This window comes from Trichosurus vulpecula, chromosome 7 (genome assembly GCF_011100635.1).
Source record: "Trichosurus vulpecula isolate mTriVul1 chromosome 7, mTriVul1.pri, whole genome shotgun sequence".
Taxonomy (NCBI): Eukaryota; Metazoa; Chordata; class Mammalia; order Diprotodontia; family Phalangeridae; genus Trichosurus; species Trichosurus vulpecula.
Window position 1 is genome coordinate 95,817,033 of NC_050579.1, and position 13,984 is coordinate 95,831,016.

Genomic DNA, 13,984 nt, shown 5'->3' on the forward strand with positions numbered 1-13,984 from the left:
TGGTCGTGTAGAATTCTTTCCTCATGAGTTGCACATGATGCCTGGTGTTCCTTCGTCTCCCCTTTGCAAAGTGTGGCTTTCATACTGTTCTCTGACTCGTTGCTAGTTTTTACAAGTCTGCTGATCCTACCTATTTCCTAACCAATACTCCTCTTTATGAGAGGCAGTGTGGTATTGTGGATAGAGAGCTGGCCTCAAAATCTGGACAGCCTTAATCCAAGTCTGGCCTTTGACACATACTGGCTATCATGACTGTGGGCAAATTGCTGAACTTCTCCATGCCCCAAGCAGCTCTCTAAGACGTTAGATTGTAAAGTGCTTCCAGATTTGCATTGATAGAGAGAATTCTTATTGGGGTTGCCCCCTACACTGATGAAGTTATATGACTAGAGCATAAAACAAACAAATAAACAAAAACCTCCACATCTGTTATGCCTAAGGTACAAACATTCTCACTATGCATTTGCGTCAAATGAAGTTGGACCTCTGGAAATTTGCTCTCCCCACCTTGGGAAATTAAGATACCCTTGTATATTACCCATAGATATTTACTTGGCAGGGGGAGGAGAACACTGATCACTCATATTGATCAGAAATGCCATAAGATGCCAAGATGTGATTCTAGAACAAGACTGGGAAAGTCAGGTGGCTAAGGCATTACTGAGACATTCATTGAATGATATGTAACCAGGTATGTGGTTACCAGAGCTGCTATTCACTGTCCCTTTACCAAACACCACTTTTTCCAGACCAAAAAGTATTTTGAATATTCTTTTTCTCAAGTTTTCTTTTTTTGGTATGTATTTGAGAATTCTTGGGAGATCTCAGAAAAGAAACATTAAGATGTTCCAAGGAAGTATCTTGGCTTATTGGAATTTAGGGCAGGATGGAAAAGAAGAAGCACTAGATACCTCCTGACCAAAAAAAACCCAAACAAACCCCCCAAAACCATGTCTTGACATATCATGCTCTATCCTGTAGTCACAATCAGGCATTTAGATTCAGTTATAACTTACAAGTTTTTTAAAAATCTTTATTAAAACTAAGATTAATCTCCAAATAATTTTGAGCAGCAACAAAATTTGGCATCTTTGTTCCTGGCTGATTTGGCTTCGGATAACATGGTCGCCCTTCAATTTAGCCACCACAAAATCAGGAATTAACCTTCATGAATACATTATAACATGTGTGTGCTGATGCAGTAAGAGCAAGCCCAGAGCCTAGGTTAGGGGTGAGGAACGTTCTGCCTCCAGGCCATCTATGGCCTTCTAGGTCCTCGGGTGCAGCCTTTTGACTGAGTCCAAGTTTTACAAACAAATACTTTTATTAAGGGGATTCATTCTGTGAAATTTGGATTCAGTCAAAGAGCTGCACTTGAAGACCTAGAGGCCACATGTGGCCTTGAAGCTGGTGGCACTGGGTGAGTAGAGTGCTAAAATTGGAGTCAGAAAGACTTGAGTTTCATTCCTGCCTTAAACACCTACTAGCCATGTGACTCTGAGTAACTCACTTAATCAGCCTCAGTTTCCTTATCTGTAAAATGGAGGACAATGATAATACCTACCTCCCAGAGTTGTTGTGAGGATTAAATGAGTTAACATATATAAAATCACCTAACCTCTTTAAGCCTTGCTTTCTTCATATTAAAATGGGGAAAATAAAACTTTGCACACCTTAAAGTCCCACATAAATGTTAGGTGTTATTCCAGGTGCTACTCTGGAATAAGTCAACAATTCTTGGGAAGGCCCATGTTCTCTCCACCCTCTACCCATGGTCTGATTCTTGGATCTCCAAAATCACTACCCATATTCTTTCATTTTCCATGAACATTTGCCTCCCCAGTGCTTTTGAGGATCCTTCTCCTTCTGATCCGTACACTGTCAATAAGCCAGTTTTGAAAAGCAACTGTATTGCTATTTAGTATTTCCATTTTTGGGCTAGAATACAGAAGAAAAAATAATAGCCAGAATGTATTGATGGCGTTTTCTAGTTCTATGAACAGAACTCTGGAAATAAAAGGAAGGCATGTATTTTTTCTTTGAAAAACATATTGATATAAATGAATGAATCCCATCTTTATTTTTTTGACATTTGAAATAACAGTGATCACAAACCTCCTTTAATCTGAGGGGAAATGGAATCCATTTGTTTTCTCAGTGTGAAAAAGGCTTGACTGCTCTATGACAGCCCAAGAGTATAATGAAGAGGAAAAAAGAATACCTTTTATTGGGTAGGCTCCAAATAGTAAAGATATCACAGTAAGATTCGCTAGAAATTTTAGTTACTGTGCAGTATGAACTGAAAAGTTTTCCAGAGATTTTTTTTTTGGCCCTCTAGTTGGTTTGAGTATTTCTCAATATAGGTTAAGTGTATGTCTTTGGAGCTAAATTAACCTGCATCCATTTCTACTTTCTTTTTTAAGGTTTTTATTTAGTCAATCCATAAAACTTTATATACTTAACTTCATCCATCACACTATTGTTTTTTTTCTGTTTGTGTGTCAATCATACAATTGAGATTTAAAAAAAAACCATGACTTCACTCTCAGTTGGTGTTCCTTGCATTCTACTACTGTTTAACTAAGAATTGTCAGCCGAACTGAAGATTGTTGTCTTAGTCTTGACATGCTCTATGCCCAGAAGTCAGTTTGTTTCTTGGTAAATTTATTTTTCTCCTTCAACTGTAAAATGGATACATTTTATAGGGGATGATTTGAAACATCTAAAACATGTAGTATGTTCTGGGAATTGGAGATGTTTCCATTTGCTGCCACTTGTTCTGCCATTCCCCAATTGATGGGTGTCCCCCTCAATTTCCAGTTCTTTGCCACCCCAAGGGAAGCTGCTATAATATATATTTTAGAACATATATGCTCTTTTCATTTTGCCCTGATTATCTTTGGAAGCAGACTTAGTAGTGGTATCACTGTACCAAAGGGTTTATAGTTTAATAGTTTAATATAATTTAATAACTATTTGGGCATAATTCCAGGTTGCTCTCCAAAATGGCTGAATCATTTCACAGTTCCACCAACAGCAAATTTGTGTTCCAACCATTTTACATTTTCCCCATGTCTAAGTCACTGAGCCCATTCTGACCTGATTTGTCACCAGATCTTTTACCTTCCTACTCTAACCGAGGTTCATGACTGTGACACACAGTTAATGCAAGACAGTGGCAAAAAAGCGTTACATTACAAATACTTCTGGGTAAGAGCTGGAATTGTCTTCTTTAGCCAAAAGATAAATGAAAGATATTAACTTTTCTAAATACTGGAACATGATCTGACACCATGCATGCAAGAGACTTTGTCAAAAAGAGATCCTCTAGTACCTCAAAACTCATCCACAAAGACCAAGATTAAGTGGTACAAGGAGGTGATAGAAAGGGACTTCAGCAGATATATAATAATTTGACAGTTTTCTTCTTTTTACCATTCCCTAAGCCCAAACGTGTTAATCTAAGGCATTCATAGTTTATGGGTAAAACAGCCCAATGTAGGTCAGACTTGGGAGAGTGTAGAGAGGTGGTAGGAGGAAAAAAGGAAAGAGGCACAGGGGAGGGAATGACAGATTGCAATGGCTTCTCATAAATTCTGTCCAAACAGAAAATAAACCTTAGAGTATGAGAGTTGGAATGTATTCTAGCAGCAATCTAGTCCAACCTGTGCATGAATCTCCTTTGTAGTGTATCTAACGTGGTCATCTGACCTATTTTGTACATGTTGAGTTCCAGTGAGGATGGAGATCATGTTTTTGCCTTTCTTTGTATCCCTAATGCTTAGAGGGGTGTATGGGGTATTCAAGGAGGACTAGTGCTTCTGGTGTGAGGGCTTGCCAAGCCCTTTTCAGGGCTGCTCATAAATCTTTGGTGTCCACTTGGCATTCAACTATCACTTGCGGCCTCAAGAAGCTGCAGCATGCACAGTGACCACACCTCAGTAAACTATCTTGGAAGACAGGCTAAACCAAGTTGAGGATAACCAACAGGCTACAAACCCATTGGTGAATTTTGGGGTTATCTATCCCAAATATGTGAAGACTTCCCTCAATAGAATGGGCTGATGAGAACGATTTGTTCCAACAGCCAGGAAGGCAGCTTAAACAGGCACTATGGTGCACTTGGAGCTTGATCAGACATCAAGGCCATCTAATGCATCCCAGGCCATCACCAGTCTCCTGACTTTCATCTTGCCACTGGACTTCAATGACTCTGGAAGAGAGAGTGAAGCTGACAACTTTGCACAAGTCTGCCTCACTTAAATCCATTTCACATACAAGTCAAGGCATCAACCTGTGATGTCATTGGTCCTCTTCGAAAATGAAATACAAACAGTAAGTGCTTAGAACAGTACCTAGCACAAAATGAGTGCTTAGTAAATGTTTGATCACTGACTAAATGACACGTCTGTGACATATCTTACTGATAATGTCCAATATTAAATCCAACAGTCAATCAGAACTGGATTTCTAGATCTAGAAGTTACCTGCATATAGATAATAGTTAAACCCAGAAGGAAATGATGAGACCACCAAGAGAAAAAGTGCAGTGAGAGAAGAAGGCTTAAGACAGAGGTGTACCCATAAGTGGTGGATGATGATCAAGAAAAGGAGACTGGGAAGAAATTGCAAGAAAGGTAGGAAGAGAAACAAACAGAAGAGGGCATCCAGGAAAAGAAGGTGGGCATCACTGTAATCCTTGGATTTTAATGGTTCAGGTTATAATTTTGCCTGATTCTTTTGCAGGAAAGAATTTTTTTCAACGCCAAGATTCATCTTGGCCAGAAATTGATCAGGTCTCAAATATACAGTAGTAATGGAATAATTATTTTTATTCCTTTGGAAAGCAGGGTTGGTCAAATGGTCTGTGTATTTGGATTCAATTTGGTCTCAGAGTATCAGCATTTTGAAGCTTTTATACAAAAGTTTTCTTAAATTCTACTCAAGATGGGAAACTAAGTATCCACCAACTATTCATTTTTCCTTCCCCAAGGCACAAATTGCTTCAGATTTGAAGAAAATGGTATCTAAATAAAAGTTCATAAAAAAGCCCCCAAAGGAGTCTCTGTTTCCTGCCCTCATCTCCAAGCCTTTCTCTATACCATTCCCACATGCTCTGATAGCCTCCCTCCTCTGCCCTCCCCACCTCCCTAAAACCTCTTTCATGAAATCTTCTTTGACAACCTTTTTTACCCATTCTTTCCCACGTGTTTATCTCAAGGGAGCTAGAAGAAGCAGTGGATAGAACAGGTCTGGAGTCAGGAAGACTTAATTTAAAAATGGCCTCAGACATTCAGTAACTATGGGACCTTGAGCTTAACCTCTGAATGCCACCATTTCCTCAACTGTAAACTGAGGATTTTAATAATACCTACCTCCCAGGGTTGTTGTGAGAATGAAATGAGATAAAACTCATAAAACACTTAGCATGGTGCCTGGCACAGTGCAAATAACTATAAAACTCTTAGCCCTGGTGCTTCATAAATGCTTGTCCTCCCTTTTCCTTCTCAGATTTCTCGTAGCACTTTGCCTGGACATCTCCTTGGTGCTTTATCTCATTCTGCCTTGTGACACAGCAATTTTTACTTATTTTTCTTCCCATTAATAAATATTTTGAGAGCAGGATTTATATAATATCTAATTTTGTATCCTCAGCCACCAGCACAGAAATTTATGTATACTAGGTGCTTTGTGAGTGTTTATTGAATAAATGAATGAATGGTGAGAGCAATTGGATAGTTCACCTTCAGGTCCAAGTTGTCCCTATGGATTTGAGGCGCTTACAGTACTCAAGGGGCCGAATTTCCACCTTGTTTCTGAATTTGTTTTGAGAATATTTCCCTTACATGCTTCTTCTGCTTCCTCACCAAAGGAAGCCCCCAATCCAACGCAAGGAGTCAGTCCGGAACTCATCTTGTCATATGTAAATCCCAATGAGTAATTTGAATCTCAGGACATATTGTCAAGAAAGCCATACTTGAATCCTCCTCTAATTCAAGAGAATCTAGCAAGATATACTCCTATGTGGCATTGTAGCACTGGTCATATGTTTTCCAGAGTCAGACTACAGGATTCCAACAAACTGGATAGTTTTTTTTTTCCTAAAAGGAACTATGTTATAGGCTTGTTAGTAAAAATTCATTGTTTCTTAAAGATCCTATAATTTTTCTTGTCATTGTAAAGTAAAATACTTGAAGGTATTTAAATATTCATCTCTTTAAATGAAATGCTCCTTTTATACATCATTGAAGTTACTTTTAGTTTTTAAATCACTCCCTTCCAATATATTTATAAGGATCCAAAAGCAACTTTAAAAGTCTTTCCCTTGGGTTTATAAATTATATCGTTAATGTCATATGAACGTACTATCAGCTCGTCCTTTCCCAGATAGACTAGTATTCTCTTATTTTCCCGGACTTGCATCTTATTTCCTATTGCTTCATATTGAAATAGGGAAATAGTATTTCAGGAAAATAAAAGATACAGAGGTTTAATCCTTGTCATTAAGTTAAAAATGGACCATTCACATTCTGCCATACTCAAATAATGAATTTTGTAAACCTTGAAGCACTGTATAAATGTGAGTCATTTTTATAATTATTGCTCTTTAGGGTCTCACTGTCACTACTGAGCTTTGATCCATAGATGCTGCAGAGTTCCCCAATTCTCCCAGCAAGTTTTACTTTCAAGTCTAAAACCTTCTGGATGTGCCAGGTTTCATTTCATGATATTCATCTATAGAGACCCTATAATCCACATCATTAATGATGAAAATGGTGATTATTTTATTTAGGAGCCTGGGTTTATCATGCTATCAAATCATCCTATTGGTTCCAAATTAGCTCCCCGCCAAATATAGCTCCACCCCTAAAGTGAAATCTCTTTGAAGGGAAAACATATAGGTGTATATTCAAAATAACTAATTAGAGGCTACACTCAGGTTTTATACAAGCCAGATGTGGATAGGAAGAAGTGTGGATTATACTTAGACCACTGTGGTATATAAAGGTGGAGCTTAGGGATTGCAGGACAGTGCTTCCCCCTGCCCATGGCATGATGGAACCTTTCTGATGGTAGTGTAATTCAGTGGATTTTGAGCTAGTTGAATGACCGAGGTGATACAATATTCATTAAAGTAACAATGTCAGCCTGGAAAGAGGTCTCCTATGGGTTGTTCCTGGAATCTGTCTTCATTAAATGGATCTACATGAGAGATGCTGATGAAATGAGCACATTCACAAGAATATGGGGGGTTTTAAGTTAAAAATTATTAGTGTATCTTTAAAAAGAACTCATGCTGTAGCACAGAGAAACAAAAAGCCTTAGGTTCAAGAATTAAATATCAAGGGAAGTGACAAAAATGAAAAAATAAGAAAACAAAGCTGCACTGAGACATTTAGTTTGGGGCCAGAAATCAAGATGACCCTTTGAAACACTAATGGATGTGGTACTCATGCAGATGACTTAGTGATGGTTAACAGTATTTCCAAAAGGAACAGTCCTTTCTACAGTTGTTACATTATGCATTGTACATTTTCCATGGAAACATTTTTTTTTAAAAAAACCTGTTAATAAACAGCACCTTTTGCACAAAAATTCAGAAACATTTATCTTGAAGACATGAAAAAATGAGCAATTCTAAGTAATATTCTTGCAGACATATATATACACATATATATGCATATATATATACACATACATACACATACACATATATACCTTGTGAATTTACAATGTGATTTGGTGCATTAGTCAGCAGTGGAGCAAACTCACAGAGCATGGCTTATGTAGACTATGTTGCCTTGGGTGGGTGTTTTTAGTAGCTCAGCATTGCTGAATAGGAAAAAAAACAAAAACAAAATAAAACTCTGAAGCTTAAAACTCTGCCAGTTGCAGAAGATTCCATTAATAACAATGGAAAATTATTTAGCATTCCATTAAGCAAGCACAGCATGCTTAGGTCGTTCCTTTGAGATACATGAAACGTCCAAATTTTGTGCTTAGTAAAAGTTTGAAAGTCTCACTGAGGAAAAGTGCAATCCATTTCAGTTGCTTATTTATTATTTCTTTGGGGGGTGTGTTGACTTTTTAAACATACACACACACACACACATACAACAGAGAAGCAAAGTGGACTTTGAATATCAAACACAAATCCTGTTTTCAGTCCCAGGTCAAGTAATGAAGCGGACTCCCAGATTTAGGTGTGAGAAGTGCATAGGATTTTGGCTTTAGGTCTTCTGAGCACCTGGACTTAGGAGGTTCTCTACTGCTGTCTTTATTTTCTTCCCAAGACCTCATAGGCTCCTGGTAAAAGTAATTTGACAGGTCTGAGAGGCATGGGCTAGACTTGCAGTGGTGATGGGGTTACCATTTTCCTGGAATGGAGACACCACACTCATACCATCCCACATAATAGTAGGGTGTTCCAAAACCAATTCGGCCAAATCCTACAGGCTCCTGACGATATTGGCGATAATAACCTGGGATGATTAAGAAAGGGAAAAAGATAAGATGAAAGGAGAGAAAGCAGGAAGATGAAATAAGAATGAAACATCAGTATTTGAGGGGAAAAAAAGAAATGTGAAATAGTCTTCTTTCAGAAGGACACTGATAGGTACATATTCAGTAATTACCCCAATGATCATTATGTCCGGTAACCCCTCCTCAATACAACAAATGAGTCAGAATTCCCATGTATTTAATGAGTCTCTTTTCCCCTCCCCCATGAATGAAAGAGTAGTTTAAAATCTCTAGTTTGCCTTATACAGTCCTCCAGTTCTTTACAACGTTGAGATGTAACAATTTGACCACCCATCTGCTTATGTTCCTGCCTTCCTAAAAGCATTGAGTCTTCTCTACTTTTTTCTGCCTAGTCACGTACCACCCACTCTTTAGAGACTCATCATAAAACCCACCTCCTCTGTATAGCCTTTTCTGACAACCACAGCATAAAGTGCTGTCCTTTCTCTCAATTCACAAAGCAGTCACGATCTGCACAAGTCACATCATGGCGGGTGACATCTTTTCCATTACTGTCTTGAACTGTCATTTAAATCTCTGATTGGTATTTTACTTTTCATGTGTTTTTGTCTTCTCTTTCCAGAGAGACTGAAAGCTCCTTGAGGGCAGAGACCACATTTCAGGTGTACATAGTGCATCACATAGCAAGCCCTTAGTTTGGCATTGATCTGATTTTGGATAGCATGTTGAGATGCCCTCTATTGAACCAAACAAGCTTCCTGAAATGCCAAAACACTGCACGTACTTTAATTGACAACTCCAAGAGCACAGTCATAAAGAATTCCACACCCATATTTAGGCCCTCCTTCTACTCCTTCCTTCCAGCCCCACTGTTGCTTTGTTTGTAGGCAAAAAGTCACTTATGTGCTAATTGGGGAACACAAGTGCACCTATTATTCATCTTACCTTGAACAGTAGGCAGGGCTTCTACGTATGACTGAGGACCTGTTCTTCCATCCAGGTGTGAATCTACAAATTGGCAATGGTCCTCGCCTCTCCCCCAACTATCTCCAATGCTGTAGAAGGTATCTGAAAAGATCACACTCCATAACACCACAGCCACATTGCTTCATTATGAGCATTTGGAGCTAACAAAAAAGATGATTGATAATCAAAACTGGGGGGGGATGGGACCTAAGAGGTCAATGAGTCCATTCCTCTCATTTTACAGATGAACGGACTGAGAGGCTAAGTGATTTACCAAGCTCACGCAGGTAGTTAAGTGACAGAGCAAATATTTGAGCTTGGCTGCCTCTGGCTCCAAATCCTAGGGTACTTTCTATCACACAGCAAAGATAACAGAAATTAAAGGCAGGGGGAAATGGTGGCAGACAGAGAATCTATTATGAAAGCATTTTCTCACGTACCAAGTAGTTCATAAATATAAGGTCTAATTAACTTAACAGAGAAAATGGGCTTTTTGCACATCTCTAAAGTTCTTGAAATTTGTTTGCAGTAAAGTTAGTGAGTTTGGATCCAAACTCTTACCTTCTAATCCCATATTAAGTGTTCTTTCTACTATGCCACTTGGGGGGAAAGGGGAAGGGGATTCCTCCAATATGATACATTCCTAACAAGCAGCATATGCTTTGCTGAACTGTATTTAAGTCAGGGCCAGGGTATGGTCAAGATAACATCGATAATGTTGAGTCAGCAGATCTTTTAATCCAAATGATTTCATTAGGTGTCGGTCAACAGCAAACCCCTCCCAGAGACCTTACCTTTCAGGTTATCACTGAGGTAAATCTTGTACCTCAGTGAATTACAAAGAACAACTCCCACAAATTTTCGGTACCAAGTTCGCTTCACGTATTGTCTCCCATGGCAGTCTGTGTAGCTAGGATCACGTTTGAAAGCAAATGGAATCCAGATGGGCTCCCCACCTTGGTAACACAAAAGGTGACAAAAGGCATTCTGACTCAGTTTTAGCATTTCATTTAGTAATCCACTGCATAGGTGGCCTACAAGACACTTTGATTGATTCTTCCTTTTTTTTTTTAACAAGAAAAATCCACTCCACTTTTATGTTGTCTTGAAGTGGTTCCCTCTGATTGTGTATCTATTAAATTGTTTGTCATTAAAAGAATACTTAGCCAAAAAAATAAGATGGACAACAGTGCAAAATGTTTATAATTCCTCATGAAATTGTAGTCTGTCATCTTTTTGTAACTGTAAGTTACAGTTACAAACGATTCCCTGAATTTAAAAAAAATTCCCTCATACTTTTTTTCCACTGGTAGCTATGAATTTGCAACTGAAATTTATTTTGTCGATTTAGGCAACACTGAGTCATAGTTTTAGAGCTGGAAGCAACCTCGGAAGTCATTTACTCTAAACCCTTCATTTTAAAAATGAAGAAAATGAGACGCAACAAAATTAAATGACTTCAGGGTCACATAGGTGGTACTTGACAGAGCTAGGATTCCAACTTGATTCCAAATTTAGCATTCTTTTCTCTCTACCATGCCTTCCTCCTTTCATTGTGAATTGACCAGGACATAAGTTAATAAGGAAATGAGGCCCTTCATTTAAAACAAGACCCATATGGATTCAATTAAATATTTCCTTCAAAAGATCTGTTATTTTATTGGTGGTGTTCTGGCAGCAGAGGTCCCAACTCTTCCATGACTTAGTAAGTGGTTTTTATGACTTGGAGTAGCCAAATAAACCCATCACCTGGTGACCAACATTATGGTAATTATTCTCTTTGCACTTAGCCAAACTGGTCCTAGGAGGACCAATACACAGTACATTAGTGATTATACTTGGAACCTTTCTAGTTTGGATGGACATCTACCAAAAATTTTTGTTCTCTGCCAGAACCTTTGGAGCATGACTTTGATGGAAGCAGAGCCTTGGGTCTTGGGTAAAATTGTGATGTTGTCCTAACTCTCCTATTATAAAATCCTCTGCAAAATCTCCTATTTGGAAGGGACCCCTAGAGGTCCTTCTCTGCATCATACCTGACAGTCTCTGCTTAAAGATTTCCAGAGAAACCTAAGACTTCCTAAGGCAGCCCTTTCTACTTTTGAACATTTGTAAGGAAGTATTTCCTTACATCAAGCTGAAATTTGCCTCCCATTCTTCTTCGCAGTCCCCTCTGAGGTCAAGAAGAATAGATCTAGTCACTTTTCAATATGGCTGACCTTCAAATCTTTAAAGACAGCTGTCATGCTTCCTAAGTCTTCTTATCTCCAAGATAAATATTTCTAGCTTTTTCCAACTAATCTGCATATGCTATAATGTGAAGGACCTTCCTCTACTGGTCACCCTCCTCTAGACACTCACTATCCAGCTCATCAGGTGGCACAGTAGAACCAGAGAGTACTAAGACCAGAGTCAAAAAAACTGAGTTCAAATCCAGCCTCAGATGCTTGCTAGCTATGTGATTCTGGGCAAGTCACTTAATGTCTGTCTCAGTTTCTTCAACTGATAATGAAGATAATAATAACACCCACCTCCTAAGGTTATTGTGAGGATCAAATGAGAAATTTGTTAGAGCATTTAGCATATTGCCTGGCACAAAGTAAGTGCTAAGTGTATAAATGCTAATAATCATTACTGTTATTATAATTATTAATTCTTTTATTTAAGCATGGTACTGAAAACTGAACACAATATTCAAGTCTGACCAGGACAGAGTACTGCAAGGCTAATCGTTACTATCGTCTAATATCACGTTAGCTTTTTGGCTGTCCTCCCATACTGTTGAGGCAGTCCACTAAAATCCTCATATCTTTTTTCAGATAAACTGCTATTCAGCCCCATCTTGAATTTCTGAAGTTGACTTTTTTGACCCAAATGTGTCCCTGTTGATTTTCATCATATTAGATTCAGTGTAATGGCTCACCTCCCTTCACCTCATTGGTCTATTTCTCAGGAGGTTGCTCTCTAATGATAAGACTCAGTATTTCTTAGGAGTATATGTATTTTAACAATGGACTCCAAGAAATTTGAAAGCAATTTAGACCCAAAGAAATTAAACTATGGAAGAACGACAAGAGAGGGAGAGGGTTAATCTTTTGAGGTTAAGGAAGATTGCCTGCTGCCCTTCTTCAGGGGCTCACCCATAAAACTGACTTTGACTTCTAGCAACATGAGCTAATTGACTTGTTTGAAAAGAAAGCTGAAAGTGGCATCATATAGTCAAAGCTTAATAAAAAAATGTTCATGTTGAATGCAAAATGCTTAGTATGATCAGAACCTCTTTTCCCAGGTGTGGGTCTTCTGATGGATGGATCTTCTTTCTCCAGCAGTTACCACTACTGGGAATTCCTGAATCATTTCTCTAGTTGAGAAGGTGGGGTGAAATTTAACTACTGGATTATCTAGAACATGTTAGATGAAAATTTAGCATTGTCCTATTAATCACGTTTGAGTGATATAGGAAAATATCTAATAATTTCCAGATTCAATTTAATCAAAGGCATATCTTTGGGACAACTGTCATGGAATGCAACTTACCGGGGGGTCTTACAACAAGCAATGGATTGTCTGTAAGGAAGCAAAAGAAAATAGAAATTATTGAATTGTCTTATTTCATCTATTTACTGTCCACATGACAGGATATATCTGCTGTCCTTCAAGCTACACTGCATTACATGGAATCTGCTTGTACTAACCAAGCCATAGAATGTAAACTCCATAGAAGAGTAGAAAAGGAAAATGCAGATTATCTGGTAGATCTCAAAGGTTTTCCACAATATTTATATTCAAATCACTTATCTGAGAGCAGTGCTCTTTTTAAAATTCATAACCTTTTCAGTAATAGAGAAACTTTTTTATTTCCTGAAATTTTTATTATTGCATATGATGTTACAAAGTATTGATTTGATCTATATATAGTCCAACTAGATAATTCAGACCTATAAGACTGGAATTAAGGCATAATGACCATCACAGAAGCTAATGCAATGGCTTGGGGTCAAGAAAAGGAAGAAGAATCACAGTGAGGGTCTTTCTTAGGAGGCTATTTTTTAAAAAGTCTTACTTCAGGGCCCTAAACTTAACATTTGTAACACTACCCAAATGCCAACATAGAATTTAGACTTTCATTTACTAGATTGTTAATTTTGAATTGCCTGTCTTTTGGGTTGACCTTAGGTCCCTTAACCTAATAAGGTCTAAATCTCTACCTTACTTCCAGAGATTTTATCCTCAGATAATTTGCCAACTTTCCAAGGAGAATTCTGATGAATAACATCCTCTTGTCTTCCCCATTTACAAATGGAAACAATTTCACTAAAAATTGTTAAAAAATGAAACATGTGAAAATATTTCTGAGGCTAAAGTTCTTCCCTGAGATATTTCACCTGTTTAAGTTTTGATTTAGTTCACTTTCATTTCCCTGGTTTTAAGAAATGATCTTCCAGTGACAGATCTTCTGTGATGAGTCTACAATTATGTAGTGAGCTAATGACACAAAACCCCCTGATGGAGGGACTATTTTTGCTGGAGATTT

At 38.1% G+C, this 13,984-nt stretch overlaps 1 protein-coding gene across 1 annotated transcript in view; it reads right to left on the reverse strand.

Moving 5' to 3' along the window:
- Nucleotides 1-6,981: 6,981 nt before the first annotated feature.
- Nucleotides 6,982-13,984, reverse strand: part of FNDC1 (fibronectin type III domain containing 1) — a 104,862-nt gene continuing 97,859 nt past the window's right edge. Inside the window, exons 20-23 of the mRNA XM_036768219.1 lie at nt 12,988-13,017; nt 10,245-10,406; nt 9,430-9,552; nt 6,982-8,483 (exon numbers count right to left, since the gene is read on the reverse strand). Of these exons, the coding sequence (XP_036624114.1) occupies nt 8,368-8,483; nt 9,430-9,552; nt 10,245-10,406; nt 12,988-13,017 (431 nt within the window). The 3' untranslated portion in view covers nt 6,982-8,367. The remainder of the gene's footprint in view (nt 8,484-9,429; nt 9,553-10,244; nt 10,407-12,987; nt 13,018-13,984) is intronic.